Below are 22,115 nucleotides of genomic sequence, written 5' to 3'. Positions count from 1 at the left end.
CCGTGTCCATGTTGATGGATCAATGGGGAAGCTGACTGCTCTATCTTTTTGCCTGTAAATTTGCAGAATAATGTTACTAGGATAGAAGTTATTTGGACGTTAGGGCATATGATGATAAGGCAAAAAGGTATGAGATGGGGCTCCTTTGGCAGTTCCTTCGAGACTAGTGGTCCAAAGGGCTGCATAAGATGAATTTGCTTTTTACAGGATCTGAGATACCAACAAGTCCTCTTCTAACAAATTTCACAAAGCCTGTGACACATATATGAACGAACGTATGTCCATACTGTTCAACAGTTCAAGTGAAAATGTTTTCAACTCTTCAACATTAATCTACGTTTGAAACTATTGAGTTACCAGATAATCACCCCTAAACTTTCTGTGTGTGGGGCAGAGAGAGAGAGAGAGAGAGAGAGAGAGATTCTCGCTGAAAAAGGAAAGGCCTAGAGGAGGTCCTCATTTCTCAACGGCCGCTTCAATAATTTTGACATGGACAGAGAAGAGCAAGGCATGCAGCTTCCAAAAATTATTAACAAATGATGATAAGAGCTCGTTTTCTCACCTCCACTTTGAAACCCAAAGCCCATGTCACACGCGCGGAGTCCTCAACATTCTTTTGCAGCACCACCACCCACTGAACTGAACCGAAGTAATAAAAAAAGGCACACGCACATAGAAAGAGAGACAGTACAAAGCCATCAGCTTCATACTATCTCCCCCATCCACTAGCATCAGCATGGAGGCTGTGTTTTGTGCAAGGACGCTTCCTAAACCTTGTTCTACTCGCTGATGGAGACGTAAGGATAGGGAAAGAGATAAGCTTCTCCAGAGAGGAGAATTTGTAATGGTGGTGGTGAGTGCTGCTGATTCTGCAGTGATTGGCAAGAAAAATAACACAGACCACTCAAGTTTTGCAGATTATGTCAACCAAAAAGAAGCAACTTCTCTCTACTGCCATGAGGAGAACTAGTGAATGGTATCTCCGCCAACGCCACCACCCACCTATTCCACCACCATGATTCAATCTTTCTTTCTTTTCCTTGCTCATTAAGATCTCTGTCTCTCTGTCTCTGTCTCTCTTCTTCAGAGCTTTTCTGTTTTGTTGGTTGTAAATGGGCAGCGAATCTGACAAATTTAGTTCTTTTGGAATTTTTCATGGCGTTGGTGATGAAAACAGGATCTTTTCCCAGGAGATCCCAAGTGATGTCACCGTTCATGCCGGAGGAGCCAACTTCTCCCTGCACAAAGTAAGCTAATTTTGTCCATCGCTCTCCGAAATTTGACACTGTGCTGGAAAATTTTTATCAGTAGTCGTTGAACTTTTTCCTGGTTCATCTACTGGGAGCAAGATAAAGCTAAAAAACCGTTACGCTATTGTTTTTTCTGAGTTGATTTTTTTTTTTTTTTACAATCTTTTCCTGATCACTTTTTTTGTTGCTAATGGCTAACCTTTCACTGTGAGACATCCTTTGCACCTCTCATGAACTCAATTTTTTTTTGTTTGACTGATTTATGGTGGTTGGAACTGCAGTTTCCCTTGGTTTCAAAATGCGGGTATATCCGTAAAGTAGTGGCGGAGGCCAGTGATGCAGATCTTTCATTCATAGAAATTCCGGACATTCCAGGTGGAGCGGAAGCGTTTGAGTTGGCTGCAAGGTTCTGCTACGGCATAAACTTTGAGATAAGTACTGATAACATAGCCATGCTCCGATGCGTGGCAGAGCATTTAGAGATGACAGAGGACTATGCCGTCGGCAATCTTGTTAGCAGAGCAGAAGCTTACATCAACGAAGTCGCCTTGAAAAGCCTCTCTGGATCAGTATCGGTGTTGCATCAGTGTGAAAAGCTGAATCCGATGGCTGAGAAGGTTAAATTGATAAATAGGTGCATAGATGCAGTAGCATACGTTGCCTGCCAAGAAAGCCAATTTAGTTCCTCAGGAATAACAGACAGTCAAGAAAGTTTGAGCTCTTCAGCATCCCACCATAGATCGGCAATAGTTGACTGGTGGGCAGAGGATCTAACGCTTCTACGAATTGATATCTTCCAACGGGTTCTCATGGCAATGAAGGCCAGAGGGTTTAACCAGTCCGCTCTTGGACCAGTGCTTATGCTATATGCTCAAAAGTCATTGAGAGGATTGGTAAAGGAGATCATAACAAGGTCTATTGCTATTTCATTTTGTCAATTTCTTTCAACTGTATATGACTAATATATGCAAACGAAAAAATTGCAGGAAATTTTTGGGAGGGGAAGAAAGGTGATAGAGCTGAAACAGGAACACGAGAAACGGGTTATTCTGGAAACCATTGTAAGCCTTTTGCCAGGGGAGAAAAATTCAATGTCGGTCAGCTTCTTGTCAATGCTTCTGCGGGCTGCAATATACCTGGAGACAACAGTTGCTTGCAGGCTCGATCTAGAGAAGAGGATGGGTCTGCAGCTTGGTCAAGCAGTATTGGACGATTTATTGATTCCTTCCTATTCTTTTGCTGGTGACACGTTGTTTGATGTAGATACAGTTCAAAGGATCTTGGTAAACTACTTAGAGAGAGATATGATAGAGGGTCCGAATGCCGATGATGATTTTGCATATCCTCCAAACGCAGACTTGGAAAGGGTTGGCAGGCTTATGGAGAACTATGTTGCAGAAATTGCAACGGATCCAAACTTGAAAGTTGCCAAGTTTATCAGCCTTGCTGAATTGGTACCAGAACAAGCTAGGATTACCGAAGATGGCATGTACAGGGCAATAGATATCTACTTAAAGGTGAGTATCTTAACAAAGTTCCACTTCTCACTCCCAACCTCTTTTCTTGGATCAAAGATGTCTGCGGAAATGCACATGTTTACCATGGTGAACTACAATTTTCCTTTCAGTAAAATGTCGCAGCAGGTAGATCCATTATAAAGAAATTTTTTCCATTTGTAAACTGTTTCAGGCACTTTAGCGACAGTAGGAACGTACCGGTGGGCTTCTTAGACAAATAGTTGGGTGAGAATGCCATCCTTTAAGTAACTCTTGTGTCGGCAAGCACTTGGAAGCCGCCCTCACCTTAGCTCTACCAGACACTGGACAGGCTTTGTTGATATATACAATGACTCGTGAAACTCGATTATACATTACCGTTAGCATGATTTTCCTCAAAAACGAAGAAAATATTCTTGGAAACTCATTCTCCATTGTCATTACATGAACATCCATGCTAAGGTGTCCATTGTTTTTTTCGTTCCACAAAATGTCAGATTAGCTAAATCGTGGTGGTACTTAGGACATCAGAAATATGGTAGTAGTCAAGAACATGAAAATTATCTTTTGGGCTGGCAGACGATGGGCTTCTGCCGTATTTCTTCTAATTTCCTGTCAAGAAACTGGCTGAATATACATGGAACTATAGGAGGCATATTTGTTCAACTTCCATTTTTGTTGATTCTTGTAGACAAATTACCAGGGCATCCTTGTTCAATCTCCATGTTGGTTGATACTTGTAGGCCCATCCTACTCTAAGTGACATGGAGAGAAAGAAGGTCTGCAGCATGATGGACTGCCAAAAGCTCTCAAGAGAAGCCTGTGCTCATGCGGCTCAAAATGACAGACTTCCTGTACAGACTGTTGTACAAGTGCTTTACTATGAACAACAACGTCTCCGAGATACGATGAATGGAAATGTTATGGGAGCTGAATCTCCTGCCATTAGCAAACTGAGCACCTATTCAAGCGACCATCTTGTTGCAGACGAGCTTTCGTGCTTGCGGAGAGAAAATGAGGATTTGAAACTGGAACTCGTAAAGATGCGCATGCGACTTAAGGAGCTTGAAAAGCCTCCACCAAATACGCTTCCAGCTTCTGTTTCTGCGTCTGATGAAAAGCCTCCACTGCCCAGAAAGTCATTTATGAACACAGTGTCAAAGAAACTAGGTCGCCTTTATCCCTTCATGCGTGCTGAAGGAGTGAAGCCTTTGTCAGTTGCTAAAGTCAGAGGAAAGCCAAATAAAGACCGGAGACATTCAATCTCCTAAAACCTTGATCCCTTGTAATTTTATTTTATAGTGGATATCCAAAAAAAAATTGTAAAGTATATGGTCTTCATTGTGTTCTCTTTTCCCGTATTCCTCTTTACCTTTTGTATTGTCCTTTCTTTTTTATTCCCTTAACCTTTTCTTCTTTATGCAGAAACCTGCACCTTGAACGAAAAACATAAGAAAAAAATAAAAAAGAAAATAAGCAGTTTGTGTTAAGGGAAGTAAATATCTTTTGATAATTTGGTATTCGTTTGCATTTTATGCCAGCACAAATTTGCTTGAACACCGTATTTCCTACATACATCAACGTGGTTTTCTTATTGCAGAAAACACTGAATCAGAAGAAACTATATATTTCTGCAACCTCCTAACGGTGAATCAGATCATGTTGGCATGGTCTTGCCAAAAAAACTAAAAGGCCCAATGTGTTAAATTCCAGAGATACAGAACACCAGCCTTCAACTTTCAAGTACCCGTCGTGAACATCAATTTTCTTTTGGAGCGTCCCTTCTGGTAAGCCCATTGGTGAGAGTTTTGGTAGTTGATGTGTGATGGGTGAGCGCATCTGGGTTTGCTCTCCTAGTGCAATGAACAGAACTTCATGTTGATTTGACATCACTTGCTAAAACTTCCAACGGTGGCAGCGATGTCAGGTTTCCTAGTTACTTGCTCATATTTTAATACACACCTTTGAAAGCATTTATACGGAAGCTAAAGAAACTTAAATTCTTGAAGGTTCACAAGGAAACATCGGTGGTGGTCATATGGTTGACAATCATCTTTCTCCTTTTTCTCACTATTTGTCTCATGCCTAGTGTGATGGTGCGGACTTTTTCCATAATGAATTTTGCTACTTTGGTGCGATGTATGGCTGGAAATGTTTTGTGGTCAGTCATTCATGAAGTCTCCGCTACTGGGAAATAACGGGACATAGTTCCTTGAATAGTTTGATGGTCTTTTATTCTCAAATTGTGATGATTTATGCATTCTATTCGTCTCTCTTTATCTGTTAATTAAGTTTGTGGCATCTTTTGGGGTTCTTCTATGTCAGGCCTTTTGCTAATGTTCAATGCACATGGTAAGACTCTGCTTCCCCACACCCCCCTCCCCCTCCTTTATTGGTATATGCACTAGCCATGCTAAGGCATTTTTCTTCTGGAAGTGTGTAGGAATCAAAGGCTAGGACAGTTGCCCTTGGAGTCCCTAAGCTTGTCAAGCTGCAAGCTACAAACAGTGAACCATGTTCTTCGTTTTTATCATGGTGAGCAGAAGCAAACGGAAAAAAGCCTTTTAATTTTCACAGGTGCACGACCATGAAGACTTTCTTTTAGAATGTTTCTAAAGGAAAGGAATAATGATCATTACACCATAAAAAACATAGACACTGAAGACGCCCAGTTTCCACCTAGAAATGATTCGTTTATATGTTAACGAGCGCCTAGCTAGACTGGTTAAAGATGAGGCTTGACCATTCTTTGGCGGAAAAAAGTGTTATGGTTCTGTCTACCTGGTGCTAGAGAAGCCATATACTGAAAAAGTGGCATGATTTTATATGAGGATAATTCCCATCAGGAAGCAGGACTTTTGATGGACGCCCTCCAAATGGCTTACGCAGTAAGCTAAAAGAATTACAAAAACGTCTAGAATGCATATTATTGCCAAATACTAAAAAGTTCCTCCTCTGGGAAAGAATAATTTTAGTATTCAGAAAGTTGACGCACATTTTTCAGCAGGAAATTGAATTGAAGCCAATTCGATAGTGCTAGTTTGAACCATTTTATGATGAAGCCGTTACTGTGGGATTAGACATTGCGGTTCCTGAAGAAATAGGGTTAGATTTTAAGAAACTTGTAGTTGCAAATTTAACAGAGATGTTAGTGGTCAGATTGACAGAGTACAGGAAGCATCTTCAATTGGATTTTGCACTTGTCTGTTACTTGCATCTGTTGTTATAACTTGTATAGCTCTTTAATGTCAGGAAATATGGTATAATGCACCTTCATTTTGCTTCCAAAAAGTGAACACTTTCTGTTGAACATACAGTGATCATAACACGCCTTGCACTTTGCAATTTCAACATGAATGTAGTCCTCGTGCATCCCACATCGGCATAAAAATTAACAGACTTTGGGCAAGATTAGTCAAGAACAGGTAATTTAGCTATGATCTAGTTCAATATACTTTTTGGTAGGAATAGCTAGGAACAGTTGACGTGGAAATTAGCTACACAGGTAAGAGAACCTGAATTAACAGCAAAACTGTACATGTCATATTTATGTCACATTCAAACTTAAAACTGGAAAAAGCCAAAGTGGTTGTCCTTTTTGTCTTGAAAGCTCCTCGTCATTGTAAGTTCTCTTCTGTTCATCCTGGAAGCTTTCCCAGCTAGGTCCTGTTAGTCTTTCCCATAACCTTAGATTGCTTCCCGTCACTGGAACATGACCAGCATCAGATTTAATAGACGCTGAAGGGAAAGGTGCACTGGCATTGCAATACGAGGGCTGGTCCTTCTTCTTCTTCTTCTTGTTACATCCAGTGCTCAAGGTCAGTTCAATATCAGTCTCATGTTCAATCTCGCACCCTACTGCAGCATCTTCCATGCATTCTATGGCAGGTTCCTCAGCAGGGTGCTCTAGATCAATCATCTTTTGCATCCTAAGTGAACCCTGAGCTTGGTGGATGGTAGCTTGTGAACTTGGCTGTCTTTGTATACCAAAAGTTGTTGTAGATGAGGAACGGTTGTTTTTCACATCATTCATTAATAGTTTCTGAACCCGATACAGGCGATGGAGTTCACATATCTGCAGTTTTCCGATAACATATTGTATTATTGAAATTTGCAAATAATCATAGTTACAGGATAAAAGGTAGAAAAAGACCAATTTGAGGGAAAAAGAAAATGAAGACTCATATTCACCTGCTCTTTAAATGTTTCTTCATGCTTAAGCATCGTTGACTTCAAATGCTCTTTCTCGTACTGCTTCAAAAGTCTCCCCATGTTTAGGAGAAGTTATAGAGCAGCCCCTTGATGTTTATTCTGGTGAACTTGTCTTCTATAGTGTGGGATGGGAACCCTTAACCACACTATCTTGAACTAGGCTGCTCTTCTATCTTAAAAGAAAACAGCCAAAATTGGTAGTTTAATACCTACAACAGAAGCATGTGCCAGAAAAGTTTATTGTTAAAAGGTCAGAATATAGGCTTGGAGTGCAGACAATCTTCACAAAACCAAAAGGAATGATGTCTGAAATAGTACTGTGCATCTTGAACTTTCAAAGAGAACCAAATGGTACAGCTAACTGTTGAAAAGTACTGAAATAGTAACATACTGCACCTGGGTTCATGTATCTGGCAGTTCACAAACATACAAATTCAAATTTCTTTTGCACATGAATAAAACAACTATCACACAGTAGAAACTGCATTCACCACTCCATTTGCATGATAGCTTGAGTATATGTTAACTATCATAACTGGCATGATTCAGTAACTTTCGTCATCTAAGGCCAAAACAAAGAGGTCCTTATAGTACCTACATATCATGCAATATTTTCATTCCAAATGCATTCCCATAGCATAGTTACTAGTTAGTGATGCATGAAGAGATTGGTGGAGCATTTTCTGAAATATTTCAAGTCAAAATATTGTAAATGCCACCATCATAGGACGCTGAGTCTAAACTCATGCTCCAGACACTGTAGGAACATTGTTCCAAAGAAAGCATATCACTGGGACATTAGGTGGCCATTTTGTCTTGGTTCAACCTGGCATATAATAGAAACAACTGAGCATGACGATTTTCTTGTCCCTTCCAATGTATTCCTTCTTTTCCCCGGAACTGTAAGATCTATTGTCTCAGTTGACCAAGTTATCTCTCGTCTGATGAATGTACAGGCATAATCTCCGGGACTGATCAGACAGAACCATGTGAACGTAGTTTATGATTGGTTACATATGATGTATTCCATTGAGAAGAGTGAGTCTTAGAAGCTAGATCAAATAATCATAATTAGAAGTGCTATCCGTTGCTTCCAAGTAGTTATGCAGATATATACAGTTTTATGTGACAAACTTCAAATACAAGTAGTTGTCTGTCCTGCAATAAAACTGATCTCAATTGCATAACCCCATTACAACACAGCCTTATTCAGTTAATCATGCAGTAAAAGCATCAGTCTTGTGCTTCATCCTTCAAATAATTGGAGATAAGTCTTCGAGAAAGAAAAATCTGGTCATCCTCTGGCCACCAAAACAGAGTTGCTTTTGACAAAATGCTACAGGTATGGAACTGTTAGACTGCATGAAATATTTCCTTGAAGATCACTTTTTAAAAGTACTTGTTGGACCATAGAAATGTGCAGGTTCAGCTTTTGGCATCCAAAGACCAATCTAGCAAAATGTATATCTATTGAATGTAATCAGACTTAGTGATTTCATCGACGCCACCTATGCATCTCATATCTGGAGCATAGACATGTAGAAGAGGTTGAGTTAAATTCAGTAAGCACGACTTGCATCAAAATGTTCATGGTCATATGCACACAATAAACATTCCAGTAACATATAAAAATGAAAAGGGATGGTGAACAAGACTTCTGAAGTTAGAATTAGCATCTAAAGAACTGATAAACATTTTCACCAGCCAGAGCTCTAAGTAAGCATGTCATTCATGGTTTTCTGATGCAGCTCGCTGCAAATTGAAGGAAAAGAAATGTGAAAACGGATCCAGGTTCTCCATAGCGAACCAGTTGCATGTGTTCTCACAGAAAGGTAATTTCTACAACAACTCAAGTAACTATAAAGAACAATGATGACAGAAATACAAGGGTTGTTGCTATAACATGGAGTAGACACCAAACAAGATCATCCTAAGGAGTAACAACACGCCAAATCAAGATCATAGCCCTTTGTGAAAGCATACGAGGGAGGAAAACAATGAAACAGTATCTCTTCTAGATCAACTAGGCTATGGTCCCATATTGACCGTGACTACCAAATGGCCCATTAAAGGGTAGTAGCTTGGAAATGGTAGGATGCGCAAAGCTTACCTCGTTGAGTATAGGACACTACTAAATGATCCTCTACTTCTAGAGCAGTTCATTCAACGGCATCTCATACCAACGAATGAGAACACAGAGAGAGAGAGAAATCCTCAGGAAAGAGAAAGGAAAGAGAGTTTTCAAGTTGAGGCAGCAAAAGAGTTCACCTCCGCTGAGACCTGCCTCTGTGCCCAAAAGCATAGCAAGGAGGAGCCTTGGCATTTATGAACACAAATCACATGTACCACTGAATTTTATATGACACAGCAACAGTTGTCAATGAAATCAAAGCCTCATAAACAAAATCGAATCTAGCACGGATCCCTCACCAGACACAAGCACAACCACCAAAGAGCATTAAAGAAATCCGCCTTTTGGCAAAAGTCCATGAGAAGGCCAAAAGAAAGACGCAATATTTCTGCTTCGTCCTTAGAGTAGTGACAAGGTTTCTCTAACCAGACCAATCCAAAAGCAACGAAGATATTAGATGCATACAAAGGAACAACCGTATCTACTCGAGTTTATCTAGTTTATCACATGCAGGCATGTGGGTACCATCTTTTCTTTATTTCTTTTTTACCACCTTTTCCCTATTACTTTTCTGGTGAGTGTTTCTCTGTCGTTGCAACTTGCAAGAAGGTAAAGAAGGACATGAATTTCTCACCCCGACATTGCGCAGTTACAAGCACGCGCTGCTGTCCAAAGATGGGGCAGTGGGGCAGAGGAAGGAGATAGAGATCATGAGGGACGCCATTCCACAACTGTTGCAGTAATTCCACTTTGAATAATGAAACTACCGTACAGGGAAAAAGACATGCAGTGAATGCAGTAGCAGAGGACCCACTTTTTCTGAGCTTACCGACCTTCCCAATTGCGATTGTTGTTCTTAATATATGAAATCATTTGAACAGGTGGTGTCTTCTGACTGTGGTTTCTGCAAAGGAAGAAACATGTTTGCCTTTATTCAATTCCAACGAAACCACTCAAACTATCTTCCCTCCTTCCGTGCAAACATTTGATTTGATTTTTTTCCTTTAAGCGCTCATCAGCAGCTTTTGAAGACGGTGAAAAGTCAGAAATAGCTTATGAAAAATAATGCAGAAGATATTATCTTATGCGCGGCTTGCTGATCCTGCTGCTTGGGCCATCATCCAAAATCTGCACTGGCCAGTGTCATACACTGGCTCGTGAGATCGATCTTTTTTGTATTTTTTCATGTCCAACCAGTCATGGAGTATAGGAGTGTACAACAAAAGGACACCGAAATCAATTTGGGGGGTTCAACCAGGCAATGTTTTCAATATCGGTGAAGGAGACGTGAATCATTTTACTAAAAAGATACAGATAATCGACCTGCATCTGCACGGCCATATCGAATCTTCAGATATCTATTTCTTTTACTCATAGCTTGTACTTCGTAAAATAACTTTATAATCTCATTAAATAAGTTAATAGAAGATAGCTAGGTTCATTTGGATGAATTAAGCCCCTTTGAAGATTAATATCAGTAGATATTGATTCCAAGGGTCTATACGTATACATACCTCCATCAACTTAAAGGGCACAAGGACGAGCCTTTTTATTTTAAACTTTGGAAGCGGGAATTTTGTCCTAAATTTCTAGATATTGTTTAAACTTTTACTCACAATTGGCAAATAATAGTTTGTGGGCAGAAGGCTGTTATGTGGGCAAGCTCGAGATTTTACAGTCTTGCATATCGTTGTTTCAAGTAGGCGAGTTCTTATTCACTGTGATGACAGAAAAGGAGCACCGGAATTTTCGGATGGGTTTAAATGATAAGGACAAAGCATGCAAGTTTCCTCTTTCGTAGCGGTCAGCAGAAGTATGGCCCATATCAAGGAATTCAGAAACCAGAAGCTCAATTTCTGAGATCGGAGGGTCAAAAGTTTTTACTGGAAAATTCAACAATTTATTGCCAAATGGAAATTTCCAGAAAGCTTGAATGCTGTGCTGACACCATGTAATGTAGTATGCTTCTATAGTAGCATTCCTGAAAAGAATCTGCAAAACCACCTAATAATTTCGCTTCCTATCGACCAAAAAATAAAGGAACTTACAATGAATGGGATCTGCAATTCTTAATCACTTGACGTTGTTTATGAGAACAGACTGGACACATGGCTTCAGTTTCCATTGTCTCTTTATTGTCCGGAAAGAGGTCTGACTCAAAGAGGCAATGATATTATTTTAAGAACAAGCTTAAAGGGAAACTCAAACATGACCGCTCTTGGAGTAGCGACAAACTTCTCTGATGCTCCTTGCCTGCTCCAAGTTATATTCTTATTGACGTTGAGAAGGCAGAACTTTAAGGCCGAAATACGATCCATATGCGTATGTAGGGCAAGAGTAGGACCAACAAGATCAGATCTCACATGCCCATTTGGTATTTTATCAAGAAAATAATTGTTAATGAATTGGAACCCCCAAGCGGGACCTGTAATTCTGTAGAACCACATCCTTTATTTGTCAGAGAAAGCCAATGTACAAATTAATACCTTAAAAAGGTGTGCTTCCTTTGGATTTACATGTTGTCCTTGTTTTGTAGTACTTGTATTAAAGTTTTTTAATTAATCTGTCATGAGCAATTATAATGCACAGATCTGGCCATTCAGACGTGGGGTGCCAGTTCCACTGTTTCAGGTTCAATTTGGGAAATGGGCTCACCTGCCCTTGTACAGCAGTCTTTGCTTGTGAACCTGAAGAGTTTGGCGAAGTTGTCAGATGCTTACTCACTATTCGACATTATGCGCATTAAATTTTTACAGAATTCAAGAAATTTTTAACCTTCTATTCAACATAAAGGCAAAAGTTGAGCAGAAGAGAACAGATGAAGGAATATTCTGAGGTACCACCACCTTGAGATTTCCCTTTGAATATGCATCTTCTTCACGGAGATAACGGTGTAAATGCTGGCAGAAAACGATCAGGTCACTCGATGGTTTGAATTAACAATACGAAATACCATCGCGGCCGGCTGTTTATTTTATCGGTCTACATCGACATAAAAATTCCGCAAAATGCTGCGTGAAGGACATACAAGGATTCAGTCTTTCGTGCAGGTTATAGGGAACAGTCTTTTAGCACTCTCCCATACTTCAAGAGAGCAGTTCAGGTGCGAGCATATGGTGTCCTTTTCTTTAACAGCATCAGTGATTCAGTGGTGGTGTTCTTTTTTAATTCATTTCCTGATTCTGGTCATCATCACCGTCATCAACTTAGGTGGTATCGTGGGAACAGCAGTTACGGGGAAGAGCGAGACGAAGTGAGATTCGCGACGCTCAATTACGCTTAAGATTCTCTTTACGGGATCGATCGCAGGAAAGCAGTAACTTGTTGGTAGCAGTGCTGCCGCTACTGCTGAAAGGAAGAAAAGAAGGAAGGAACCCAGAGGCCCAGACCAGAGGATTAGGGAAGCATGTTTTTTTCCCCTCATGCTGCGTCCATGAGGCAGAGAGACAGTGAGTGTGGGTGTCCGTGTCATCTGGTAGATGGGTGCAGGCGCTTCCCAGTCCTGCCCTCTTGGCCTGGGGCTTCGCGCTCTTATCTGGTCGGTACTTGCCAGTAGCAGATGCAATAATGGGTCTGCTGTACCTCTGGTCTCGCGTATTCAATTTCTCTTGTGCTTTTTCTTTTCGGTTTCTGGTTTAATCTTTACATAGCCATCTTTGCCGCTGCCGGTGAATCGAGATGTTTCATTGCATAAACAATGGATCACTGGTGAAGGTAAAGGGAAAGAAGGGATGAAGATGAGCAGGTACTGTACAACTGTGGGGGAAGACAAAAGAACAAGTACTGTACAATGGGGCGTGTGATGTGTTGGGGATGCCCCCCCCCCTTCTTCCTTTTGTCAAATCAACAGGGCCTTAATTATGAATATCATAAAACTTAATGATTGAGCATGACATCACTTGTACCGTTCCTCCGCTACATCATCTGCGGCTACCACCACCACCACCAATAATTCTGCAACTAAAGAATCTCTCTCTCTCTCTCTCTTCTCAGTTCTGTCTCCTTCTATGGTGGGGCTCAATTATTTGAGTAGAAGCAGTGAATGGGTAGGACAAAGCAAGAAAGCGAGAGAGAGAGAGAGGGTAGTTGCTGGGGTGCATTGAATATGAAGAAGAAGCAGCAGGCTGGAGGGGCAGAGGGCAGAGAGTTGCAGAGGATGAGGCGGGGCTCCTCGTCACTAATCCACTCAATTACTTACAGAAACAATAAACCAATCTTGTGCAGAGAAGCCAATCTTATATAGAGAAGCCGCTGCTGCTGCTGCTGCTTCTGCTGCCTGATAAAAGCTTCCACTGATTTCATGGCATCGGCAGATCTACCCTCTTGAGTCCTCTTGTGAGTGGACCTGCGGTCAATCCCCATCGCAGCTCGATCGCTCCCCACCTCGAACAAATCACAATCTCAGACATATGTGGACAAAATCCACATCTTGGAGTTGCAGCCCTAACCTTTTGAGAGACGCGAGACTTGCTTCTACCATGTTCCCATCAAATGCCAAACGCCAGTTATTCGCCTTTGGATGAACACGTAGCCATTTAAGAAACTTGATCAAATCATCGAACTTAATTCTAGAGCGTTTGTTTTGATGCTAAAACCAAATTGTTGGTATAGTTTTTACATCTACATCTACATTCTCTAAATAACTAGATTCATATTCTTTCCTGACACATGGAAGTTTGAAGGAATTAGAACTTAAATCGAGGGGATAGTCGCAGCCTCATCTTCATATTACCAACCACCCTCAAAGTGCCGATATGTTATAATTGTTTTAACTAAAGTTGACCATTTGCATGTGATCCATATGATTAAATAGTCGACAAAATTTTCACTCTAATTTTATGTTGGTGGAACAAGATTTGGAGACTGATAGTCAATATTAAATATGACTATCTGTCTGTCACATCTACATGCCCAAACTTACCAGAATAACTTAAAATACAGATTCAAATGTTACTTGTAGCGTAAGCTTCTACTGGATCCAAACCAAGTAGATTCAAATTATATGTGTGTGTGTATGTGTGTGTGAGAGAGAGAGAGAGCATTACAACCAAGTCTTAGGAAGTGGATCAGATTCAAATCGGATATATACTCCATATGCATTTCCTTGGAATGAAAAAAAAATCAATACCATATCCGAATCCAAAATCTAAATTTAGAATCTGAATCTGATTTAAATCAGATTTTTGGATTAACATTGGAGTCCAATTTTTAGACCAAATCCAAACAATATTATAAACATTGAATATATGATATTTATTTAAAATTATATTCAATCTGAATCTAGTCAATATTCATTTAAATCAGAATTCTAATCTGAATCCGATCGGATTTCATTTCTTATAACTGAATCGGATTCCGATTCTTAATCAGACTTTTTTCTATATGCATACAGATTCATCAGATATGATATCTAAATCGAATATATTGATATTTCTATAAAGTCCAACTATTAACATTGTAGGCTTGATAATAAACAGCATGCATTTATTGCTGTTGGGATAGAATATTAGTTGGACTTTGGCGACCCTTTCGTTCTTGGTCATCAGCCAAATATATAACCCATAGAGTCAAAGACGGTTCAATCCGGTGGAGCCGGACTTAACCTTGGTCAGCGTGACAGCTTGCTATATAACTAGTAGTATCTAAAGTGAAAAGTATCTTTGGTCCCCATTAACTTTTAAAAAAGAGTGGACTATATATATATAATGTGGTTGTTGAAATATTATGGACAGACACATGCTGAACTTGGTTCGGCTCCATTTAACAATATTGCTAACTAGAAATATGAAATATGCACGTTAAAAAGAAAAGAAAAGAATAACGTTATTAAGATAAATTGCAAACAAGTTTGACTGAAATAGTATGGAGCTATTAAGTTAATGATCGTTATCTGATGAGCTGCTAACTAGGGTTGAAGCAAAACAATTAGACTTTTTATCAGCCACTTTTAGGGAACCATGTCACGAATGGATTTGGTGAAACCGTCACAACCAAGAGAGAGAGAGAGAGAGAGAGAGAGAGAGGTGTTGTGGTTTCTCTTAAATACGTATTAAAAAACTTCTAAAAAATCAACTAAATCAAAGCTGTTTGCAAATAAAATCAATTGCATTTTCTTAAATAAAAAATAAAAAATGAGAGAGAAAAGGTTAAAAATAAATAAAGCATCAACAGACTATGCCTTTAATTTATCCCTGACTGAGTCAGAGTCCGAAAGTGTCGGATTCGTTGCAGTGAATCGAAAAGTGCATGATTCGATTCGAATATGCCGATTCAAAGGCATTATGACAGCACTCATGGAACATATGGAAAGCAGTTTCTCGTGAATGAAAATAAGTTTGGTTCATGCACTTTCAACTTTAGCTCCATCTGCACATGCTTGCCACAATGAATGCTGATATATATATATATATATATATATATATATATATATTTACAAGTGGCCGTATTCCATAAGTGGATCGTGACCTAAAATGGTGGGCTTCCAGAAGGCCTATCTGTTTGTTTTGCACGGGCAAATAGTGCTACGTCCTTATCCAAAACTATATATATATATATATATATATATATATATATTATATTACATCATGTCAGACGCTTAGCAACGAGAAAAATGGGCCTTGAATTAGGAATGTAAGTGGACCAGATTTCAAAACAAATATACTCTTGACTATATATATTTTTTCAGATATTCACATGTTTTGATTCAAATTTGGATAGAATGAGAAGCAAGAAAAGTTAAGTCTCAATCTGAGTCTAAAGTCCAATTTTTGAATCCTATTTGAGTCCAAATTTTGCATTCACATTTGAATTCATCCCAATCCCAACTTGTTTCAATCAAATGTACTCTTAATCATATCTATTTTTTTGGATAATCACATATTTGGATTCAAATTTAGATTTGAACGAGAATGAATAAAAGTTATGTCTCAATCTCAATCAAAAGACCGATTTTTGTATCCAAATATTGCATTCACAGTTGAATTCATCCCAACCTTGAAACAAGTCTAGTTAGTTTTCAAAATGTAAATGTGTTAAATATAAGATATTTGTTTAAAACTAAATCTGATCTGACTGAATCTGAATGTGATAGGATATTTATGTATTTTTGAATCTGAATATGAATTCAATTGGATATTATTTCTTAAATCTGAATCTGATCCAATTTTTAATCTAATACTAATTTTTTTTTATATCCGATTTTTTCGAGACAATTTAATCGATCAAATCAACGTCTCCACCTTGAATATTACTTCAAGTTCGAACAGTAAAACAGGAACTACCCACTTCAAGACTCAAGTTAGTCAATCGTGATGTTATGATCAGTTTAAAATCATTGAAATTGATTGCTGAACTACTCCAAATCATTAATATACCACTCTTTTATTTCAAACGCCAAACTTGAATGAACTCGAATTCACCCATCTCTTTGACGAAAGTTAACTTGAAAGAACTTGAATCTAGACATTTTTCTTCATCGATGCCCTCTTCTTTGACCAGCTGAATCATGATATTAGTATTTTCCTTGTGAAGCATAAAAAAATCATAATAATAAGAGCAAAGGGCTGAAACAAAAAAGAAAGTATGAATCCGAAGGATTTTTACCAAAAATCGACTAAATCCAGTGGCGGAGAGAGAAAAATTGCTCATTTAGAAATAGTCATATGCAGAGCACCTATATATATATATATATATATAAGTTCACATGTGACTTCGTTTAAATAGGCGGTTGGTGGCAAATCAATTTAATTTATGAAGCAATATATTGGCACCAGGTGTCATATGCTATTTCTTTTTAATATTATTCTTAGATGGTTTTGAAGACTTTGTCACTGTTGAATGTTTTTATATGTTTTGAAGGCAACTTTCCGGAGATAGATGAGCCTTTAAGAACGCCACTAGCTAGAATACTTTTGAGACATACATTTAACAGTGTTGATGCCTAACTTTTGGCTGGAAAGGAGGCCATGAAGCCTCCAAAAGCGTGAATACAATTGAATTAACCATCTCCTTCGTCCTTTTCTCCATCCCCACTTTTTCTTTATTCCAACAACGATGGCTACCAAAAGATTCCCCCGGACTGTCATTGCCTTGTGTATTTAGCTTAATTCAATCAAGGCAAGGCAAGACATCATCCTGCGAATTACATCCACAATGGCTAAGGAGCTCCTTCTTCTGCTCATATTCCTAGTGCTGACACTCGGCCTACCGAGCCCAGGTGCAGCCCAGTTAAGGTACAACTACTATGCTTCTACCTGTCCCAACGTCGAGAACATTGTCCGGAACGCCGTCGCCGCCAAGTTCCGGCAGACGTTCGTCACCGTGCCGGCGACGGTCAGGCTCTTCTTCCATGACTGCTTCGTTCAGGTACCTTTCCCTTTTCTTTCCATTGCTTATGCTGTATGTGGTAGTGTGCAGGTTCAACATGTTCATAACAAGGGTACTGCTGCATATGCATGGGCATAGCATTAGCACCATGGTCTTAGGTTCTTCTGAACTGATCTGTGTGGTCGCGTGTTTGCATTAGGGCTGTGATGCATCTATAATAATCGCGTCGACTCCGAGCAACCGGGCTGAGAAGGACAACCCGGACAACTTGTCACTGGCCGGAGATGGATTCGACACGGTGATGAAGGCCAAGGCGGCCGTGGATGCGGACCCAAAATGTAGGAATATGGTCTCTTGTGCTGACATTCTGGCCTTGGCGACCAGAGATGCCATTGCTCTGGTAAGGCGGAGTTGTACTGCCTTCATTGATTCCACTTTTTAAGAGTGTGTTTGATGGCCTTGGAATTCATAGAAATCATGAAAACTTTATCTGTTTTTCCATAAAGTGGGATTAGGCCATCAAACACGGAGCGAGTTCTTTCTCGTGGTATGCACAAACCCAAAATATAACATTTCCAGAATAAAAGTCGGAAAGAAAAATCAAATCCAAATGGGAGACAGTCTTACGAGTTATGTTTTACACAGAAAAAGTTTTTACGGGTTTAATGGCCAAACGGTACATCCGACAAGTTGTTTGGACGTGCAGGCCGGAGGACCGTCTTATGCCGTGGAATTGGGAAGGAAGGATGGCCTGAGTTCGACGGCGCAAAGTGTCGCCGGAAAACTTCCTCAACCGACCTTCAGCTTGGATCAACTCAACTCCCTGTTTGCTTCCCATGGTCTCACTCAGACAGACCTGATCGCACTCTCAGGTTCGGATTTCGCCGTCTTCTCCCCTCTGAAACTTCTCTCTAGTCTTTTCTGCCAACCATGAAACTACCAAGTCTTTAGGACCAAAAGTTATATCAACATTGTTGGTTATTTTTTGCTACATTAATCTGCCATTTGGCAGGGGCTCATACGGTCGGATTTTCTCACTGCAACCGGTTCTCTAGCCGGATATACAAACCCAACAATGGAGTGGATCCCTCCATGAACCGGACCTACGCAGCCCAGCTCCGGGGTATGTGCCCCACGAATGTGGATCCAACAATTGCCATCAACATGGACCCTGAAACTCCCAAGTCCTTTGACAATGCCTACTTCCAGAACTTGCAGAGAGGCATGGGACTCTTCACTTCCGACCAATCCCTCTTCGCCGACCGCCGGTCTCGGCCTACTGTCAATACATTTGCCGGAAACAAGTTCGCGTTCGAGCGGGCATTTGTTACTGCAATCACCAAACTAGGCCGGGTCGGCGTGAAGACCGGGCAGCAGGGAAACATACGCCGCGACTGCAGCATGTTCAATTAGGAATCAAGAGCATATATGACACTGTATCGATGCTTGATTATTCACTTCTTGCTGTTCTCCTTTTTAATATCAGGTTGCACTTGTGAGACTTGTATCAATGAGATCATGTCGGAAGACTGAACTTATAATCAAGTTCTTTTATTTAGAGAAACTTAAAGTCAAGCTTGAGTCCACCAAATTTTGAGAGTGAATTTATTCAATTTCTGGGGTCATGCAATCTTAGATTTTATTTTTGGCACATTTTAATGAAGAAACTGATAATGGTGAAACTTCCACTGGCTTCTTTAAAATGCAGTGCTTCTTCAATAAGAAATGAAGTAGGCCCAACACTGGACCTGCCCATCTAAGTTTACTAAAGAGTTGGAACAGGGGCGGAGATACATGCGGGCAAATGTGGGCAGTTGCCCACACAATCCAATAAAATTTTCTCATTTACATATTGATTGATCCCAAATTTTTGCATTTATATATAAAACGCCCCTCAAAATATATGGTGAGTGCCCCTCAAGCAAAGATATCTGGTTTCACCCTTGAGTTGAAACGAATCGACTTAACTTGAACATGTATTGTATTTTCGGCTCTCAACTCACCTGCGGAGTCGACTATAAATCAAACACCAACTTGTACAAATTGGAAAAGAAAAAAGAGGGAACCAGAAAAGTTGGAGCACGAAACACACACGTGATGTTCATAACCAAGCTATGGACAGAAAAAGAACTCTTTTTCACTCATCAACCATCTTCCGCCAAGTGTATACATATGATAAGAAAAGATATTGCTTCCCAAAGCAGCCATCTTTCGGCAAGTATACATATAAGACGAGAAAAGATGTTGGAGGACGACTCACGTCTCCAACTTGATCGTTTCTTATAATGTTGCAGGTAGCAGTTATTGATTGTACACATAAAATATAAAGGGAGGGAGAAAAGAAGGCCATGTAGAAAGCAAAAAAAAACCGATGAAAGGTAGGAGACGGAGGGTAGTTAAATGGTGGGTGGTGGATTGCATCTAAGGATGGCAAAGAAGAGGCGCTCGCCTAGCCCAAACGATCAGCTTCCAGATGGGACGTCTCCTCTGTCTGTTCGTCCTCACAGTTTGGTGGTGGTGGTGGTGGTGGTGGTTGCTGGCGGAGAGGCTTTCGTTGTTTCTCAGCATCTCCCACATTGTGTGTACATCTTCGTAGCCGCAAGTTCTTACGTCATTGTCTAACTTGAGCAGCCCTACACCTGTTCGGCGTAAAGATTTAAACGGTCAAGAGACTCGAAGAGTACAATCTAAATTCATTGAAAGTCGATTTCCTTTCACCTCTGTTTTGGATTGGAGGAAGGTGTTCGCATGAATTTTAGCGGAGTTGGAAGAAGTAAAAAGGGTAGAGTTGAAGGGAAACGAATTTCAAATCAGGAGCTACAGTTGCCCTCTTTTGTTTGGAATAAATCACAGTTCCTTCAAGAATTCATGTTTATAACTCCTACAGATTCACTGGTTTTGTTCATGAAACAATTTGGCCAAATGGGATTCTGTGAAACTCGTGTGCCAAACAATTGCTATAAGTACACGATTGTAATAAGTTAGCCAGAAATTCCTCGTTCCTTGGGGCTGCGAAGGTATGGGGACAGAAGTTAGAGGCCATCTTGTTGCCAGTTAACCAGAAGGGCCCTTGATGGGGCTTCGTTCCAGAAGTTGTGTGAAATAAAGAATGGAGCAAAATTAAGAAGAAGAAAAATGTCACATTGTAATAATAAAATTCCAACAAGAAACTGCCAATTGCAATTCTCAAATTGCGAAGGCTACTTTTCGTTCTACGAGACTTCTGTTCTGCCATCGTAATCTTTTTTGGGTTAAGCTTTTTAAGAAAAACTGTCCAACCATCACCACCTGTTGATCGATTACATTTCAGTGCGTGAACAGAGATATAAGCATATCTTGACGAAATTCAAATCCGCGACATCCTAAAGTGTAGTTTTAAACACGAAAGGGATCAAGGAAAAGACCGAGCCCCCGCTTGGGGGCTTCTGCGATCAACTGACTGCAGCGGCTGATCTTTTCGTGAGATAAAAAAAAAAAGAAACAGTTGTAGAAGCCAGAGATGTAAAGAGAGGTTTCAAGAAGAGAAACGGAAACAACAAGAAGGAGGAGATGATTAAGATGAAGTTGGTTACCTCTGCGTTTCCTGAAGCTGAGGCGGGTGGCGAGGGCGAGCCAAGCATTCCTCATCGCCTCCACCATCTTCTCCCACCACTCCATGGAGAAGGACGTTTCCATCTGCCTCATCTCTCTCCCTCCCTCTATCGCCGTCCTTTCTGCGCTTCTGCGAGCTCCGTCACGCTGCGCGTCCTCACTGCAGCCTCAGCACGACGAAGCTTTTCAGCGCCAACACCGGAAATCGTTTTATAGAGCCTGCGGGTTGCAGAGGAGCCAAGCGGTCCCCACAACGAACTCTCCAAGTTAAGACACGTGTCTTCACACAGACCGTCGCCGAGGGGGGACCACGCGACCGACGGGAAGGCTACGCGGTCAGATTCAACCCGACTTTTACAGCTCCTCCTTTTCCTTTCACCGGCTCGACATCTCCCTCTCCGCCGTGCTGGACGCGTCCCTCTCAAAGCTTCCCTCACCTGTCCGGCACACTTCCGTCCCCCGTGACGACGCTTTCGGTTCGCTACACATGTTTTGAATAGTCAGCCTGTACACGTTCCCACGACACCCCAAATCTCTCTGTCAAAACCGTCACAAACACCCCACGACAACTTCACTTTAGAGGCCCAACATTATTTGATCGTTTTTCTTTCCAGAAATAATGAGTTTGTGTAAAAAAAACAAAAACAAAAAAATAAATAAAAAGTATGCCGGAATATTGTTTTGTCGAGTCAATAGAGGTCATTGCGCAACACCATCATTGAATTGTCATATTTTTCTTGGCAACAAAATGTGTTTTAAAAGTAGAATTAATCTTTTTTTAGATGCTTGCTGTGAATGTTATGGTTGGTGCAAGGAAGTGAATGAAGAAGGGAGACGATTCAAATGGGGGTGGGGGACAGATGGAGCTGGCGGTTTAGTCAATGTATACATGGACGGGTCCTCGCGGTTTAGTCAAATTTTAGGTACCAGATTTCCACAACTGTTTTGATGTACCGGATCGATTTTGTCCTGGTGTGTTTGGTTGTTTGGAGGCGTGGTGGGGACGCACCGACGATTTGAGGAGAGAGCGACCTGTGTCTCATATTTGTAGAACCTTTCCAATACTTTTTTGTCGTTTGAGAAACATGGAGTGATGCATCGTGATATTTA

General features: G+C 40.5%; 4 protein-coding genes across 11 annotated transcripts; 2 read left to right on the top strand and 2 right to left on the bottom strand.

Annotated features, from left to right (window-relative positions):
• The first annotated feature begins 563 nt into the window (after positions 1-563).
• LOC116251230 (BTB/POZ domain-containing protein SR1IP1) lies at positions 564-4,076 on the top strand. Of its 2 annotated transcripts, XM_031625379.2 has the most exons (5): positions 564-976; positions 1,178-1,247; positions 1,532-2,143; positions 2,237-2,767; positions 3,490-4,076. In XM_031625379.2, exons 1-5 carry the CDS (start codon positions 921-923, stop codon positions 4,015-4,017), a joined length of 1,797 nt encoding a protein of 598 aa, XP_031481239.1. In that variant the 5' UTR covers positions 564-920; the 3' UTR covers positions 4,018-4,076. The 2 variants fall into 2 exon arrangements, with proteins under 2 accessions (XP_031481239.1, XP_031481238.1); XM_031625378.2 differs by lacking the exon at positions 564-976 and having other exon boundaries at positions 983-1,247.
• A 2,081-nt stretch (positions 4,077-6,157) lies between these two features.
• On the bottom strand, positions 6,158-9,527 carry LOC116249598 (uncharacterized). 7 transcript variants are annotated; one of them, XM_031622741.2, is made up of 3 exons: positions 9,389-9,527; positions 6,938-7,167; positions 6,158-6,821 (listed from the first exon to the last, which is right to left on the bottom strand). In XM_031622741.2, the coding sequence occupies exons 2-3, from the start codon at positions 7,016-7,018 to the stop codon at positions 6,294-6,296; spliced, it is 609 nt and encodes a 202-aa protein (XP_031478601.1). In that variant the 5' UTR covers positions 7,019-7,167; positions 9,389-9,527; the 3' UTR covers positions 6,158-6,293. The 7 variants fall into 7 exon arrangements, with proteins under 7 accessions (XP_031478601.1, XP_031478597.1, XP_031478602.1 ...); XM_031622737.2 differs by lacking the exon at positions 9,389-9,527 and adding an exon at positions 9,069-9,382; XM_031622742.2 differs by lacking the exon at positions 9,389-9,527 and adding an exon at positions 9,069-9,382 and having other exon boundaries at positions 6,938-7,131.
• A 7,517-nt stretch (positions 9,528-17,044) lies between these two features.
• Positions 17,045-18,989, top strand: LOC116249618 (peroxidase 51-like). The gene is made up of 4 exons (XM_031622782.2): positions 17,045-17,453; positions 17,614-17,814; positions 18,121-18,286; positions 18,427-18,989. Exons 1-4 carry the CDS (start codon positions 17,241-17,243, stop codon positions 18,825-18,827), a joined length of 981 nt encoding a protein of 326 aa, XP_031478642.1. The 5' UTR covers positions 17,045-17,240; the 3' UTR covers positions 18,828-18,989.
• A 540-nt stretch (positions 18,990-19,529) lies between these two features.
• Positions 19,530-21,196, bottom strand: LOC116249912 (uncharacterized). Its single transcript, XM_031623222.2, has 2 exons — positions 20,987-21,196; positions 19,530-20,053 (listed from the first exon to the last, which is right to left on the bottom strand). The coding sequence occupies exons 1-2, from the start codon at positions 21,096-21,098 to the stop codon at positions 19,836-19,838; spliced, it is 330 nt and encodes a 109-aa protein (XP_031479082.1). The 5' UTR covers positions 21,099-21,196; the 3' UTR covers positions 19,530-19,835.
• Between the last annotated feature and the right edge of the window lie 919 nt (positions 21,197-22,115).

This window comes from Nymphaea colorata, chromosome 3 (genome assembly GCF_008831285.2).
Source record: "Nymphaea colorata isolate Beijing-Zhang1983 chromosome 3, ASM883128v2, whole genome shotgun sequence".
NCBI classification, from domain to species: domain Eukaryota; kingdom Viridiplantae; phylum Streptophyta; class Magnoliopsida; order Nymphaeales; family Nymphaeaceae; genus Nymphaea; species Nymphaea colorata.
This window is presented reverse-complemented; position numbering and strand designations above follow the sequence as displayed.

Coding starts and splice junctions, on each gene's coding strand:
- LOC116251230 (XM_031625378.2), top strand. CDS start 1,113: ATGGGCAGCGAATCTGACAAATTTAGTTCTTTTGGAATTTTTCATGGC. Junction 1,248..1,531: donor CCAACTTCTCCCTGCACAAA/GTAAGCTAATTT, acceptor TTGGAACTGCAG/TTTCCCTTGGTTTCAAAATG. Junction 2,144..2,236: donor AAAAGTCATTGAGAGGATTG/GTAAAGGAGATC, acceptor AAAAAATTGCAG/GAAATTTTTGGGAGGGGAAG.
- LOC116249598 (XM_031622741.2), bottom strand. CDS start 7,018: ATGGGGAGACTTTTGAAGCAGTACGAGAAAGAGCATTTGAAGTCAACG. Junction 6,822..6,937: donor AAGAAACATTTAAAGAGCAG/GTGAATATGAGT, acceptor GGAAAACTGCAG/ATATGTGAACTCCATCGCCT.
- LOC116249618 (XM_031622782.2), top strand. CDS start 17,241: ATGGCTAAGGAGCTCCTTCTTCTGCTCATATTCCTAGTGCTGACACTC. Junction 17,815..18,120: donor CCAGAGATGCCATTGCTCTG/GTAAGGCGGAGT, acceptor TTGGACGTGCAG/GCCGGAGGACCGTCTTATGC. Junction 18,287..18,426: donor AGACCTGATCGCACTCTCAG/GTTCGGATTTCG, acceptor GCCATTTGGCAG/GGGCTCATACGGTCGGATTT.
- LOC116249912 (XM_031623222.2), bottom strand. CDS start 21,098: ATGAGGCAGATGGAAACGTCCTTCTCCATGGAGTGGTGGGAGAAGATG. Junction 20,054..20,986: donor CAGCTTCAGGAAACGCAGAG/GTAACCAACTTC, acceptor TACGCCGAACAG/GTGTAGGGCTGCTCAAGTTA.